At 44.6% G+C, this 16,823-nt stretch overlaps 1 protein-coding gene across 2 annotated transcripts in view; it reads right to left on the reverse strand.

The window, feature by feature from the left end:
* med12 (mediator complex subunit 12) overlaps nucleotides 1–16,823 on the reverse strand; it is a 173,691-nt gene that overhangs the window by 103,824 nt on the left and 53,044 nt on the right. For both annotated transcript variants that reach the window (XM_048544257.2, XM_048544255.2), the window contains exon 13: nucleotides 13,417–13,646. In XM_048544257.2, coding sequence (XP_048400214.1) covers nucleotides 13,417–13,646 — 230 coding nt within the window. The remainder of the gene's footprint in view (nucleotides 1–13,416; nucleotides 13,647–16,823) is intronic.

The raw sequence follows: 16,823 nt of genomic DNA on the forward strand, positions 1-16,823 counted from the left end.
TGATATATACAGCCATGATTCCAGCTGATGGCACTACTGGACAAGTCAGATTCCAGCACAAAACATCGCTTTATGACCATAAGTTTTATGTTTTGTTTTGTTTATTGTGGAGGTCAGTCGTTGTTGTAGTTGCCCCGGCTGAATATGACAAAATGGTTATTAGGGGTTTTATTTTTAAACTTACACAGACAAAGGAAATTTTAGCTAATGTAGCATTTCATATAGCTCAAATCATGGCCTTCACAGACAGCCAACAAAACACCTCAAAATCTTAGTTAGACCCTGTTAAGGCAGCTCAGATGGAAACCATCTGATTTGAGATTTCCAATTTTTATATGAAATAGAAAGGGAAAGCCTAACTTACCTGAGATGATACCTTTTAAATAATTATAATTACATATTAGAGTCGACACATATTTGTCCAGTAATAGAAGCTTAACTTTATTAGGTATTGGGAAATTAAATTTCTGAAAGCAATTATCCTTGGATGCTGAGACTAATTTTGATAAACACCCTTGAAGAAACATTCTTCTCCACCAGCAAAAAGATTGGAACTACAAAAAGGTATAAACAAGATAACCTTGTAAGAGCACCTAGAGGCAAACAATGTTGCCAGGGGTTCGGGTGAGGCGTAGAGGTGGTGAATTTGGAACAGAGTCACTATGACTGCGAGAGAATAAACAATTGCTGCTTGCAGCTCGGATAAGAAGGATGTTGTTCCCGAAATAGTTAGCTTAGTTGCAGAATCATTGTATTAGCTTTGACTATGTATGACTTTATAAGCAACTTTATATTAGAGCTGGTGTTATATATATTATAACAACTGGTAGAAATTGACATAGTTTTTCATCTTCTATACTGAGATCAGCACGGGATAGGACTTGCATGATCAAAATATGAGAAGTGACTAGTAATAAGTATACAATGCAACTGCAAATGTCTAGGAAGGGACATAACAATTGGCATGGAATGCAATCAAGGATCCTAAGAGCCCAAGGATAGGTGATAGGGGGTCTGGCAAATATCACAAGGTAATGGGAGAACCTAAGGTACAGCATCAAGTTGTCCATCATTGATCCTGTATTCACAGGACTGGATATGTAGGATAGAGGAGATGTGGAAGCACTGATGTTAATGTCACATGTAACCACTGTAACATGGTATGTATAAATATTCTGGACTTCATTAGGAAAGGTAGAATGTCACTGAACTCCAATCTGAGCTGTGTCTAAGAGGGTAATTGGGCCCTACGTGAAAGCCAGATTCAGAGCGGTCTCTGGCCCATCCCAGACTTGGAGTAAACAAGGTCCAAATAAAGACAGATGTGTGCTGAACACAGAACTCTGACTCCTCTTAAAACCTCTCTCCAACAGTCATTCAGCATATTCACGAGAGGCTACCAATGTGGTTTCAACAAAAGAACAGATAAACACAAACTATATTATACGAGACTAGACGTATGGAAATCAGCATAATCACACTGAATTTCCCAGGAGTTTAGAAAATTAACAGGTGATCAAACTGAAACATAAAATTCTTTAAAGAGGCATGCCACTGCCAATCTGTAGAAGATGATGTCACTTAGAAGGGATTCCAGAACTAGGGGATCACAAGTCTCAAAATAAGAGGGCTAAGATACGGAGAACATCTCAAATTCTCTACCTTTGAGAGCTGCAAATATTTAATCATTTAATATATTCAAGTCAGGGAATGTTAGATTTTTGGGTACTAAGATGATCAAGAGATACAGGGACAGTTTGGAAAAATATGAAAAAAGATGATGGGAAAGGAGAACTGAGAGGTTATTAAAGTCTTACAGCACAGACACAAATAGGTCAAAGTGTTTGGAAAGGGTCAGGAATTAAACTTCAAGCACAATGGATAAATGAATGACAATGAGAAGAGGGACAGTTAATACAGAACTAAAGTTGTTCTATCTGAACGCACACAGTTTAAGAAAGAAGGTAAATGAGCTTGCGGCGCAGATTGAAATTGGCAGATATGATGTAGTGGGCATCACAGAAACGTGGCTGCAAGGGGATCAAGACTGGGAACTGAATAATGAAGGATATACATCCTCCTATCGAAAAGATAGGCAAGTGGGCAGAGGAGGTGGGATTGTCTTATTAGTCAGAAATGAAACTAAATCAATACTAAGAAAGGAATTAGGGTCAGATGGTGTAGAATCTTTGTGGGTAGAGTTGAGGAACCGCAAAGGGGGGATAAAAATTCATAGCTGAAATTATGTACTGGCCTCCAAACAAATAGTCAGGAGCTGGGGCGCAAGATACACCAAGAGATAGAAAAGGATAGAAAAGTTACGGTGATCATGGGAGATTTCAATATGAAGGTGGACTAGGTAAGTCAGGTTGGTAGTAGATTGCAAGGAAAGGAATTTGCGAAATGTCTACGAGATGGCTTTTTGGAGCAACTTGTGGTGGAGCCCACTAGGGAACAGGCAGTACTGGATTTAGTGTTGTGCAATGACAGAGACTTCATAAGGGAGCTGAAAATAAAAAGAACACTTCGGAGACAGCAATCATAGTATGATTGAATTTACTCTGTAATTTGAGAGGAAGACAATGGAATCAAAAGTAATGGTATTACAGCTGAATAAAGACATCTACAGAGGCATGAGGGAGAAGCTGGGCAGAATTGACTGGGAGAGGAGCTTCGTAGGGAAGACAATGGAATAGCAATGGCAGGAGTTTCTAGGAGTAATTCAGGGGATACAGTAAGAATTCAACTATAGGAAAAAGAAGCATGCTACAGGGACGATGAGTAACCATATGGCTGACTAGGGAAGTCAAGGATAGCATGAAAGCAAAAGAGAAAGCATGTAATCTGGTGAAGGGCAGTGGGCAAACAGAGGATTGAGAAGCTTACAAAGACCAACAGAGGGTAACAAAAAACAAACACAGAAATAAGGACGGAGGAAGATTTAGTTGGCAGGTAAGCTAGCCAGTAATATAAAGAAAGACTGTAAGAGTTTTTTTGCATGTGTAAAGGGCAAAAGAGAAGCAAAAGTAGACATTAGACCACTGGTAAATGACACTGGAGAGATAGCAGTGAGAAACAAGGAAATGGCAGAGGAACTGAACACTTACTTCATGTCAGTCTTCACAAGTAATATTCCAAAAAATTCAAGAGTTGGGTGGGTGGAGCTTAGTATGGTAGCCATCACCAAGGAGAAGGCATTGAAAAAACTGAACGGTCTGAAGGTGGATCAATCACCAGGAGCAGATGGACTAACTTAAGGAGATAGTTGAAGAGATAGTGAAGGCTTTAGCGGTGATCTTTCGGGAATTACTAGAGTCAGGGAGGGTCCAAAGGACTGGAAAATCGCTAATGTGACATTCCTGCTTAAAAAGGGAGTAAGGCAAAAGACAGAACATTACAGGCCGATTAGCCTAACCTCAGTCACGGGTAAGATTTTAGAGTCCATTGTGAAGGATAAGATTGTTGAATACTTGGAAGTGTACAGTAAAATAGGGCAAAGTCAGCATGGTTTTATCAAAGCAGGTCATGCCTGACAAATCTGTTAGAATTCTTTGAGGAAGTAACAAGCAGATTAGACCAAGGACAGCCAACGGATGTTATCTAACCGGACTTCAAGACGACTTTTGATAAAATGTTGCACAGGGGACTGCTGAGCAAGGTAAGAGCCCATGATGTTAGAGGAAAGGTACAAGCATGGATAGAAGACTGGCTGTCTGGCAGAAAGCAGAGGGTGGAGTTAAAAAGGTCTTTCTCAACTTGGTAGTTGTGACAAGTGATGTTCCATAAGGGTCAGTGTTAGGGCCACAAATTTTCACTTTATACATGAACGATCTAGATGAAAGAACTGAGGGAATGCTGGCTAAGTTTGCAGACAATACAAAGATAGATGGAGGGACAGGTAGTGTTGAGGAGGCAGGGAGGCTACAGGAGGATTTGGACAGGTTAGGAGAGTGGGCAAAGACGTGGCAGATGGAGTATAAAATGGGAAAGCGTGATCATGCACTTGGTAAGAAGAATAAAAGCATGGGTATTTTCAAAATGGGAAGAAAATTCAGAAGTCTGCAGTGCAGAGAGACTTGGAAGTTCTAGTCCAGGATTCCCTCAAGGTAAAGTTGCAGGTTGAGTCAGTAATAAAGAAGGCAAATACAATGTTGGCATTTATTTTGAGAGGACTTAAACGTCAAAGCAGGGATGCACTTCTGAGACTTTACAAGTCGCTCGTCAGGCTCATTTGGTGTATTGCGTGCAGTTTTGGGCCCATATCTCAGGAAAGATGGACTGGCCCCGAACAGGTTCAGAGAAGGTTAACAAGAATGGTCCCAGGAATTAAAGGCTTAACATGTGAAGAATGTTGAGGACTCAGCATTTATACTCGATGAGAGTTTAGAAGGATGAGGGGGGATGAGGGGGGATGGAATTGAAACTTACAGAACACTGAATGGCTTGGGTAGAGTGGATGTTGGGAAGCTGTTTCCATTGGTAGCACAGACTCAGACCAAGTGCACAGCCTTCAAGCAAAGGGATGACCTTTTAGACCGGAGATAAGGATAAACGTTTTCAGCCAGAGTGGTCAATCTTTAGAATTCACTGCCACAGAAATTTATGGAGGCCAGGTCATTGAGTATATTTCAGACAGAAACAGATAGGTTCTTGATTATCAAGTAGATCATGGGTATGGGGAGAAAGCAGGAGAATGGGATTGAGAAACTTATCAGCCATGATTGAATGCCGGAGCAGGCTCAATGGGCTGAATGGCCTAATTTCTGCTCCTATGTCTTATGGTTCGATAACCCCTTCATCATAATCCATCATTTAAAAGAATCATGATCGACATGCAAGCTCACTCTCAATGCACACTCAGCCCCTTATCCCTTTTATCATCAAAAAAAATTCCTACAAACTCAGATTTATTATTAATAAGAGATAACAATGTGTAGAGCTAGATGAACACAGCAAGCCAAGCAGCATCAGAGGAGCAGGAAGGCTGACGTTTCGGGCCTAGACCTTTCTTCAGAAATGGGGGAGGGGAAGGAGGTTCTGAAATAAATAGGGAGGCGGGGAGGCAGACAGAAGATGGGCAGAGGAGAAGTTAGGTAGAGAGGAGACAGACAGGTCAAAGAGGCAGGGATGGAACCAGTAAAGGTGAGTATAGGTGGGGAGGTAGGGAGAAGACAGGTCAGTCCAGGGACGGCGGACAGGTCAAGGGGGAGGGATGAGGTTAGTAGGTATGAGATGGGGTGGGGCTTGAGGTAGGAGAAGGGGATAGGTGGGAGGAAGGACAGGTTAGGGAGGCGAGGACGAGTTGGGCTGGTTTTGGGATGCGGTAGGGGCAGGAGAGATTTTGAAGCTTGTGAGGTCCACATTGATACCATTGGGCTGCACGGTTCCCAAGCAGAATATGAGTTGCTGTTCCTGCAACCTTCGGGTAGCATCGTTGTGGCACTGCAGGAGGCCCAGGGTGGACGTCAGCTGAGGAATGGGGGGGGGGGGGGCGCGAGTTGAAATGGTTCGTGATTGGGAGGTGCAGTTGTTTAGTGCCAACCAAGCCTAGAGTTCTACAAAGCGGTCCCCAGCCTCCACTTGGTTTCCCTGATGTCGATGAGACCACAACGGGAACAGCAGATGCAGAATACCACATTAGCAGATGTGCAGGTGAACCTCTGCTTGATGTGGAAAGTCCTCTTGGGTCCTGGGATGGGGGTGAGGAGGGAGGTGAGGGGCAAGTGTAGCACTTCCTGCGGTGGCAGAAAGAAGTGCCAGGTGTGGTGGGGTTGGAGGAGAGCGTGGAGTAGACGAGGGAGTCATGGAGAGAGTGGTCTCTCCGGAAGGCTGTTAAGGGTGGGGAGAGAAAACTGGTCTTTGGTGGCGAGGTCAAATCGCAGATGGCGGAACTGTCAGCGGATGATGTGTTGGATCCGGAGGTTGGTGGGGTGGTATGTGAGGACGAGAGGGATTCTGTTTTGGTTTTTATTGCGGGGAGGGGGTGTGGGGAATACGGGTGACAGGTCAAGGGCGTTTTTGACCAATGATTGGGGGAAGTTGCGGTCCTTGAAAAACAAAGAAGTCTGAGACATACGGGAGTGGAATGTCTCACATCCTGGGAGCAGATGCGGTGGAAGTGAAGGAATTGGGAATGGGGAAGGCATTTTTGCAGTAAGGTGAATGGGAGGAACAGTATTCTAGGTAGCTGTGGGAGTCGATGGGCTTAAAATAGATATCAGTTTCTGGGTGGCTGCCAGAGATGGAGATACAGAGGTCCAGGAAGGAGAGACAGGGATTAGAGATGGTCCAGGTGAATTTAAAGGTGGGGTGGAAGGTGTTGGTGAAGTGGATGAACTGTTTGAGCTCCTCTTGGGAGCATGAGGCGGTGCCGATACAGTCATCAATGTAATGGAAGAAGAGGTGGGGTTTGGGGCCTGTGTAGGTATGGAAGAGGGACTGTTCCACATAACCTACAAAGAGGGAGGCATAGCTTGGGCCCATACGGGTACCCAATGCCAGCCCCTTTGTCTGTAGGAAGTGGAACAAATTGAAAGAGAAGTTGTTGCAGGTGAGGATGAGTTCGGCTAAGCAGATGAGCACTAAGTCAGTGAGAAGTGGAGGGCCTTTAGGCCATCCCCATTAGGGCAATGCAGGTGTATAGGGACTGGATGTCCATGGTAAAGATGAGGTGTTGGGGACCAGGGAATTGGAAGTTCTGAAGGCGGTAGAGGGAGTGGGTGGTGTCATGGATGTAGGCAGTGGAGTTCCTGGACCAAGGGGGAGAAAATGGAGCCCAGGTAGGTGGACATGAGTTCTGTGGGGCAGGAGCAGGTGCAGGCAATGGGTCCAGCAGAGCAGTCAGGTTTGTGGATTTTGGGAAGGAGATAGAAGCGGGTGGTGTGGGGTTGGAGAACAATGAGGTTGGAGGCTGTGGGTGGGAGGTCACCCGAAGCGATGAGGTTGTGGATGGTTTGGTGTTTGGGGGTGGGGTCACGATTGAGGGGGCAGTAGGAAGAAGTGTCAGAGAGTTGGCATCTTGCCTCGGTAATGCTACAACTGTGCCTCCCTTGTCCACGGGTTTTATGACGAGGTTGGGATTGGACCAGAGGGCTGCACATTCTGTAGGGGAGAGGTTGGAGTGGGTGAGAGGGGTGGAGAGGTTGAGGTGATTGAGGTCATGGCGGCAGTTGGAGATGAAGAGGTTGAGGGAAGGTAGGAGGCCGTGGGGTGGTGTCCAGGAGGAGGGGGTGTGTCAGAGGTGGGAGAAGGGGTCAGTAGAGGGACGGTTAGGCTCACGGTTAAAGAAGTGAGTGCAGAGGCGAAGGCTGCTGAAAAACTGCTCAAGCGTGGCTGGTATTCATTGATATGTGGGTGGAGGGAGACAAAGCTGAGCTCTTTACTGAGGACTGACCATTCATCCTCAGTCAGGGGGAGGTCTTGGTGGGGGGAATGGTGAAGACTTGGCAGGGCTGGGTGTTGCTGTCTCCTCTGGAGCTGCTGGGTGTGAAGGCAGTGGGCAGAGCAATGTTGGCTGTGGTGGGTGGAGTTGCGTCAGCGGTGGGCAGAGCGGGGTCGGAGACGGAGTCAGCAGCAGTGACAGTAAGTGCATCCTCAGTTTCTATGGTGTTAGACTTGCAAATTAGAGACGGTGGCATTTGCTGTCCCAGAAGTGGTGTACCCAGTGGCAGAGGATGTGACATCATCTGTGGTTGTTTCGACAGTGGCCACATGGCCAATGGTGGCGGGCACAGAGTGGGGAAGGTCCTGGGGAGGGTTGGGGTTTTGGGAGGTGGAGGAAGCCCATTTAGGGTGGCAGGCACCTGTAAGTTTACTGTACTTATGGTTTTTTGTGTCCAACAAAGCTGAGTAGAATTGAGAGTTCAGGTTGTGGATCCTACGAAAAATAAATAAACAGGAGAAGTTCTTTGCAGGTCCGGGGGAGGAAGGCTCTGAGCTGGGGTAGGCTTGATTGTAGTGCCTGGAGATGACAGTGCATTGCTGAGAGTGTGTGTTTCAGGAGACACAGGGAGAAACGCTTCTGAAGGGTCTCAATGTTCTGAATACAGACATTGTCACGGTTGAAGCCAAATTGGGAAGGCTTGAATGTGGACTGTAGTCCATTGGGGATGATCTGGTTCCATAGGCAGTATTAAGAAAAGTGACGTGGCTGTAGTACCTGGTTTGCTTCAGGACGTGGTCAAGCAGTTTCAAGGCCGAAGAGAATACAAGTGTTACAGTGGGAGAGAGACCCACTAAGGTTTTTGCCAGAGGGAGGAGGATAACTTCTTCACATACCACCCCACCAACCTCCGGATCCAACGCATCATCCTCCAATACTTCCGCCATCTGCAATCCGACCCCACCACCAAAGGCATTTTCCCTCCACACCCTTTTCTGCCTTCCGTAGCGACCCCTCTCTCCCTGATTCCCTTGTCCGCTCCACACTCACCTCCAGCCCCACCACACCTGGCAGTTCTCACTGCAACTGCACAAAGTGCTACACCTGCTCCTACAACTCCTTCCTCACCCCCACACCAGGCCCCAAGACGACATTCCACATTAAGCAGATGTTCACCTGCACATCTGCTTATGTGGTATACTGCATCCACTGTTCACGTTGTGGCCTCCTCTACATCGGGGAAACCAAGCGGAGGCTTGGCGACCGCTTTGCAGAACACTGACATTTGGTTCACAATAAACAGCTGCACCTCCTAGTCGCGAACTATTTCAACTCCCCCTCCCATTTTGCAGACGGCATGTCCATCCTGGGCATCCTGCAGTGCCACAACAATGCCACCCGAAGGTTGCAGCAACAGCAACTCATATTCCGCTTGGGAACCCTGCAGCCCAACGGTGTCAATGTGGACTTCACAAGCTTCAAAATCTTCCATTCCCCCTACCGCATCCCAAAACCAGCCCAGCTTGTCCCCACCTCCCAAACCTGTCCTTCCTCCCACCTCAAGCCCCATCCCCATCTCCAACCTACTAACCTCATCCTGCCCCCTTGATCTGTCCGTCCTCCTTGGACTGACCTATCTCCTCCCTACCTCCCCAACTACGCTCACCTTTACTGGTCCATCCCCACCTCCTTGACCGGTCTGTCTCCTCTCCTCTATCCATCTTCTAAGCACCTCCCCCTCGCTCCCTATTTATTTCAGAAATCCCTGCCCCTCCCCCATTTCTGAAGAAGGGTCTAGGCCTGAAACGTCAAGCTTTCCTGCTCCTATGATGCTGCTTGGCCTGCTGTGTTCATCCAGCTCTACACCTTGCTATTTTATTCTCCAAGTCCTACTATCTCTTCATTATTAACAAGTTATCTAACAGCAATTTGTCATTTTGAGAAGAAAATTCCTAATCTCTATCTGTTTCTGTCTGGAGAAAATTGCTTTCCGAAATCACTGCTGGAAAATCTGATTCCCAAGTCCTGGACTCAACTAGTAAAAATAATGTTCCTCTACTTACCCTATCTGTTCCATTTGAAAGTTTGAAAACATTGATAGAATCACCCATAACCTACTACATTCCCAAGTACACCCAATTTTATGTAATCTCTCCTTATAAAAGACCCACTGAAAATTATTAAATCTATTCTGTCCTCTCAAAAGCAAACAACATTAAAAGAGTACTTCAAGTTGATAAACTGAAGGCACAGTGAGTACTCATCTGGAACTTCTGATAACTTGTACATGAAGTCAGGTGCTTTCCTAGATCAAACATTTTCAGGCAAATATTTAACTTTGAGCTCGATTACACTCATTTTGTTTCTGGCCTGAACTCTGATATTTTAAAATATTTGTTAGCCATGAAAGTTTTCAGAAGTTCTTTATTATGTGTTTCAGAGATCAGTATCCAATGTTACGTTCTTCAGCCTGTGGCTTGTCACACAAGGAAATCAAGCATAGGTCTAAAGCAGACAAGAAATAAATGAATATTGGCAGATTACGTAGAGCATTTAAGCTCAGTACAGGCCCTTTGGCCCTCAACATTGCTCAGGCCTGTGAAACCAATCTGAAGCCCATCTAACCTACACTATCCCATTATCATCAATATGTTTATCCAATGACCATTTAAATGCCCTTGAAGTTGGCGCGTCTACTACTGTTGCAGGCAAGGCGTTCCACACCCTTACTACTGTCCGAGTAAAGAACCTACCTCTGACATCTGACCTATATCTATCACCCCTTAATTTAAAGCAATGTCCCCTTGTGCTAGCTGTCATGAGCCAAGGAAAAAGGCTCTTACTGTCCACCCTTTCTGATCATCTGATCGTCTTGTATGTCTCTATTAAGTCACCTCTTAACTTTCTTCGCTCTAATGAAAACAGCCTCAAGTCCCTCAGCCTTTCCTCCATCCAGGTAACAACCTGGTAAATCTCCTCTGCACCCTTTCCAATGCTTCCACATCCTTCCTATAAGGCGGCCACCAGAACTGTACGCAATATTCCAATTGCAGCCGCACCAGAGTTTTGTACAGTTGCAACATGACCTCATGGCTCCGAAACGCAATCCCCCTACCAATAAAACCTAACACACCGTACGCCTTCTTAACAACCCTATCAACCTGGGTGGCAACTTTCAGGGATCTATGCACAAGGACACAGAGATCTCTCCGCTCATCCACACTACCAAGAATCTTACCATTCGTCCAGTACTGTGTATTCCTGTTACTCCTTCCAAAGTGAATCACCTCACATTTTTCCACATTAAACTCCATTTACCACCTCTCAATCCAGCTCTGCAGCTCATCCATGTCCCTCTGTAATCTGCAACATCTTTCCACACTATCCACAACTCCACCGACTTTAGTGTCATCCACAAGTTTACTAACCATCCTTCTACGCCCTCATCTAGGTCATTTCTAAAAATGACAAACAGCAGTGGCCCCTAAACAGATCCTTGCAGTACATGACTCGTAACTGAATTGCAGGATGAACATTTCCCATCAACCACCACCCTCTGTCTTCTTACTGATCCAAACTGCTAAATCATCCTCAATCCCAAGGCTCTGAACTTTCTGCAATAGCCTACTGTGGGGAATCTTATCAAATGCTTTACTGAAATCCATATATACCTCATCCACTGCTTTAACATCATTCACCTGTTTGGTCACCTTCTCAAAGAACTCAGTAAGGTTTGTGAAGCATGACCTACCCTCTACAAAACCATGTTGACTATCCCTAATCAAATTATTCCTTTCCACATGATTACAAATCCTTTCCAATACTTCACCCACAACCAAAGTAAGGCCCACTGGTATATAATTACCAGGGTTATCTCTACTTCCCTTCTTGAACAAGGGGGCAACATTTGCTGTCCTGCAGTCTTCTGGCACTATTCCTGTCGACAATGACAACATAAAGATCAAAGCCAAAGGCTCTTCAATCTCCTCCCTAGCTTCCCAGAGAATCCTAGGATAAATCCCATCCGGCCCAGGGGACTTATCTATTTTCACACATTCCAGAATTACTAACACCTCCTCCTTATGAACCTCCATCCCATCTAGTCTGATCACCTGTATCTCAGTATTCTCCTCGACAATACTGTCATTTTCCTGTGTGAGTACTGATGAAAAATATTCATTTAGCACCTTTCCTATCTCTTTGGACTCCACACACAACTTCGTACTACTGTCCTTGACTTGCCCTAATCTTACTCTAGTCATTCTTTTATTCCCAACATATCTACAGAAAGCTTTAGGGTTTTTCTTGATCCTACCTGCCAAAGACTTCTCATGTCCACTCCTGGATCTTCTTAGCTCTCTCTTTAGGTCCTTCCTGGCTGACTTGTAACTCTCAAGCACCCCAACTAAGCCTCCAGCCCTCATCTTTACATAAGCCGCCTCGTTCCTCTTGAAGAAAGATTCAACATCTTTAGTAAACCACTGTTCCCTCACTCAACCACTTCCTCCCTGCCTGAGAGGTACATTCTTATCAAGGACTGTAGCTGTTCCTTGAACAAGCTCCACATTTCAATTGTGCCCAGCCCCTGCAGTTTCCTTCCCCATCCTATGCATCCTAAGTCTTGCCTGATCGCCTCATAATTGCCTTTCCCCCACCTATAATTCTTGCCCTGCAATATATACCTATCCCTTTCATCACTAAAGTAAATGTAACCAAATTGTGGCCACTATCACCAAAGTGCTCACCTACCTCCAAATCGAACACCTGGCCTGGTTCATACCCAGTACCAAATTCAATGTTACCTCACCTCATGTTGGCCTATCTACATATTGTGTCAGGAAACCCTCCTGCACACATTGGACAAAAACTGATCATCTGAAGTACTCGAACTATAGCGTTTCCAGTCAATATTTGGAAATTTAAAATCCCCCATAACAACTACCCCATTACTTGTCCTCCTGTCCAGAATCATCTTTCTTCCACATCTTTTGTAGGCCTGTGGAAAACTCCCAAAAGGGTGACCTCTCCTTTCCTGTTTCTAACCTCAGCAGATGAGTCCTCATCAAACATCCTTTCTACCACCGTAATACTGTCCTTGACTCACAATACCACACCTCCCCCTCTTTTACCACCTTCCCTGATTTTACTGAAACATCTAAACCCTGGAACCTGCAACCACCATTCCTGTCCATGCTCTTTCCATGTCTCCAAAATGGCCACAACATCGAAGTCCCAGGTACTAACCCATGCAGCAAGTTCACCCACCTTATTCCGGATGCTCCTGGCGTTGAAGTAGACACACTACTAACCATGTTCCTACCTGCCAGGACACTCCTGTGACCTTGAAACCTTATTCATCACCTCACTACACTCAACCTCCTGGACACTGGAGCTACAATTCAGGTTCCCATCTCCCTACTGTATTAGTTTAAACCCTCCTGAAGAGCATTAGAAAATATGCGCCGCGCGCACCCCCCCCCCCCCCCACCCCGCCCCAGGATATTCACACCCCTCTGGTTCAGGTGTAGACCATCCCATTTGTAGAGGTCCCACCTACCCCAGAATGAGCCCCAATCATCCAGGCATCTGCTCTAGCATAGGGATAGGTTGATCAGATAAGAAATAAACCAAGAAAAGGCATCAGAGTCCAGGTATACAAGATATGCTACCAAGTTTATAAAAATATCAAAGACAGAACACTTTGGACTCTGGAAAAAAGATCAGTCAAGAAAGTCCCTTCCATTCTCCACTTCCAATGGCACTTGTAAATTTAATAATTCAATCTGACAGTGAAACAATAAATCAGGTTAGAGTCCAGTCAGTCAGTCTTTTATTTGCCTCCCCAAGGATAGCTGTATCCAACATGGAGCTGCATACAATAGCCACCAGATTTTCTCGCTAAACAGACAACATCACTTACATGACGCCATGTCCAGCACCTAAGACTGTGCCTGAAAGAATTGCTGAAATTAGAGGACAGAGGAAATTATATTTCAAAACATCTACCACAGCACTGTCCCAGATTTTCTCCATACCTCCAGCTTTACACTGATATTTCCTTCATGTTCCTTCCGGTCCTGTTCTTCTGCTGCATCATCAACAGGCGATCGTGGTCTGGGCACATTTTGCTCGGAGGATAAATCTCCTCTGGATATCAGCGTGCACATGTAGACATTGTGAGAGAAAACATCATGGCGGATCAGCTCACAGAACAGGAGTACCAAGTTGGCAAATTCAGCCTTTTCACTTTCACTACCAGGATCAGCTAGAAGGCAATTAAAGGGATAGTTAAGGACAACAAATGAAATGTTAATCTGTATTCTAGTGACTGATGTACAAATGACCTTCTATGGATTATATACAGCTTCCAAGTACTAACACTGCACAGAGGAGACTCCCTGCCAGATTAGGTTGCTGGTTTTTCAGTAACCTGTGGGTTGTCTGTGTGTCTGAATTAAGTAATTACTTGTAAATATTTCCATAACAACAGTGATTACTTTTTAAAAGAAAACTTTGAGAGTATAGCTTCAGATTGAATGTGTTTGTGCACACTGTTAATGGACTTTTTTTTGTTTCCCATAGGTTATTTACCATGCTCAGTTGTCAAACAATGGAGGTTCAACGTTTGATAGAAACTTATGGAACTTGCTTTTTTCAAGTTGAAGGGAAACACCCATTGCTTAAAGAGGAAACCTTCTGGTTCAATTTTACTTTAAGTTTTGGGTAGTCCGATGAAATCCTTGGAATATATGTGACAAATGAAAGGAAGGTTGTAATAAACTAGACTGCCTTGGATTAAAAAGTTAGTGTTAGTCCTAGACCAGGAGTGTTGGCATAAAACCCTGAAAGGTTACTTACAGCCGAGTACAATAAAGCTCAGGTATAAAGTTGAGTCAGGAAGAAACAATCATTTGCAGTTATAGTCTTAAAGTTGAAATCACAAGCAACCCATGTCTACAGAGGTACTGCATACAGGGATTCTTGAGAGAGTACTGTACAACTAGAGTTTCAGAAACTATCCCGGGGTTGGTTTTGAGTTACCGTACCAAAGCTGGTTGGTCTTCTACCTTATAATTTGCGATTCATGGGATTCTACTGTGTGCTTAAAAATCTTTGAATGCTCAAATGTGTATTTATAAATAGATAGTTTGGCTTATTCCATATCATCTTCAATTCTTTTTGTAATAAACTTCAGTTTTATTCTTCAAGCAATAAGCTGTAGCAATGCGTGCTTATGTTTCAGCAAGAGACCAAATACTAAAACCAAAATGAATCAAAATATGATCTACCAAGCTAGGTTTCTGTCTAGAATCTGACTTGTCCAATAAGAACACCAGCAAGGATCATAACAATGAACTAAAGGGAAAATGAAAATGCAAGCATATGACCAAAGGGGTCTTAGGCCATAGGATGCTTCATATCAAGGGCTTGTGCTGGTTAAAAACAAGATTATTTACAAGGGAATCAGATAAGGTGATATACGAAAGGACCTGGTTACTGAGTAGTTTGTTGTGGGAACACAACTCCAGCCAAACGGCTTCTGTCCCATGTCATAATTCCAACATTCAACAAGAACTGTCCTTCATTAAATAAGCCCAGGACTTCGTTTAAAAATATTGATTCGGAGATGACTAAGGTGTGTCTAGCATGAAATGTCACAAACATCAAACCTATGAAATAAATTCTCTTATTGCCAATGCAAGAGGCCTGAGAGGCAAGGCAAATAAACTCAGGGCATGGATGGGGACATGGGGCTAGGATATTATAGCCAATACAGAAACATACCCGAGGGACTGACAGGACTGGCAGATCAATGTTCGAGGATACACATGCCATACGGAGGATAGAAAAGGGGGCAAAAGAAGAGGTGGGTGGGGGGAACGTGGCATTGTTAATTAGGGAAAACATCACTGTAATACTTAGAGACGATATTCTTGGCGAATCGCCCAGTGAAGCTAAATGGGTGTAACTGAGAAATAAGAAGGGCATGATTACTTTGAAGGGATTGTACTTTAGGTCCTCCAAACGTCAGTGGGAAATTAAGAAGCAAATATATAGGGATATCACAGATGGCTGTAAAAATAACAAGGTTACATTGGTAGGGAATTTTAACTTTGATCAAGTCACCTCTCATCCTTCTTCACTCCAATGAAAAAAGCCCTAGCTCCCTCAACCTTTCCTTACAAGACCTTCCCTCCAGTCCAGGCAGCATCCTGGTAAATCTCTTCTGCACCCCCTCTAAAGCCTCCACATCTTTCCTATAATGAGGCAACCTGAACGGAACACAATACTCCAGGTGTGGTCTCACCAAGGTTTTCTAAAGTTGCAGCATAACCTCGCGGTTCTTTATCTCAATTCCGCTGCCATGAAAGCCACCACACCATACGCCTTCTTTACAACCCACTCAACTTGGGTAGCAACTTTGAGGGATCTATGGACATGGACCCCAAAGATCTCTCTGTTCCTCCACACTGCCGAGAATCCTGCCATTAATCCTATATTCTGCTTCCAAATTCGACCTTCCAAAATGAATTATTTCACAATTTTCTGGGCTGAATTCCATCTGCCACTTCTTTGCCCAGCTCTGCATCCTGTCAATGACCAGTTGCAACCTACAACACTCCTCCACACTATCCACAACTCCACCAACCTTTGTGTCATCAGCAAACTAACTAACCAACCCTTCCACTTCCTCATCCAGGTCTTTTATAAAGATCACAAGCAGCGGAGATCCCAGAACAGATTGCTGCGGAACCCCACTGGTCACCAAGCTCCAGGCAGAATACTTTCCATCTACTACCACCCTCTCTGTCTTCTATTGGACAACCAGTTTTGTATACAGACAGCCAAATTTCCCTGAATCCCATGCTTCCTTACTTTCTGAGCAGTTTGACAAATTGCCACAGTGCATCTGGCAGATATTACACACTGCAGCCACAAAAGTGCTGGTGACAGAGAGGATAAATATTTAAAGTAGTGAACAGAGTGACAAATGAGTGGGTTACATTTTCCTAGATGTTGAGATCCTTGAGTGTTTTTGAAGCTGAACGTATTCAGGTGTGTGGAGAGTTTTTAAAGTCACATTCTTGAGTTGTGCCTTACTGGTGGCAGACAGGCCTAGGGGAGTTCAGTGGCAAATTGGTCATTATGGAATTCCTAGTCTCTGACCTGCTTAGAAACTACTATAGATATTTGTGTGGCTGGTCCATTTAGGTTTCTGCTTCACAACAACTTAAGACATTGACGTTACAGGATTCAGCAATGATGATGCTATTAAATACTTAAGTCAGGCAACTAGATTAGATCATCTTGTATTGGAGGCAGCACTCTGTGGGGTAAATATTGCTTGCCACTTGTCAGGTCAAGTCTAAATGCTTATATGGTCGTGCTTGATGTGAGCAAAACTGATCTGAGGAACTGCGAATGGAATTGAACATTGTGT

This window comes from Stegostoma tigrinum, chromosome 15, assembly GCF_030684315.1.
Source record: "Stegostoma tigrinum isolate sSteTig4 chromosome 15, sSteTig4.hap1, whole genome shotgun sequence".
NCBI classification, from domain to species: Eukaryota; Metazoa; Chordata; class Chondrichthyes; order Orectolobiformes; family Stegostomatidae; genus Stegostoma; species Stegostoma tigrinum.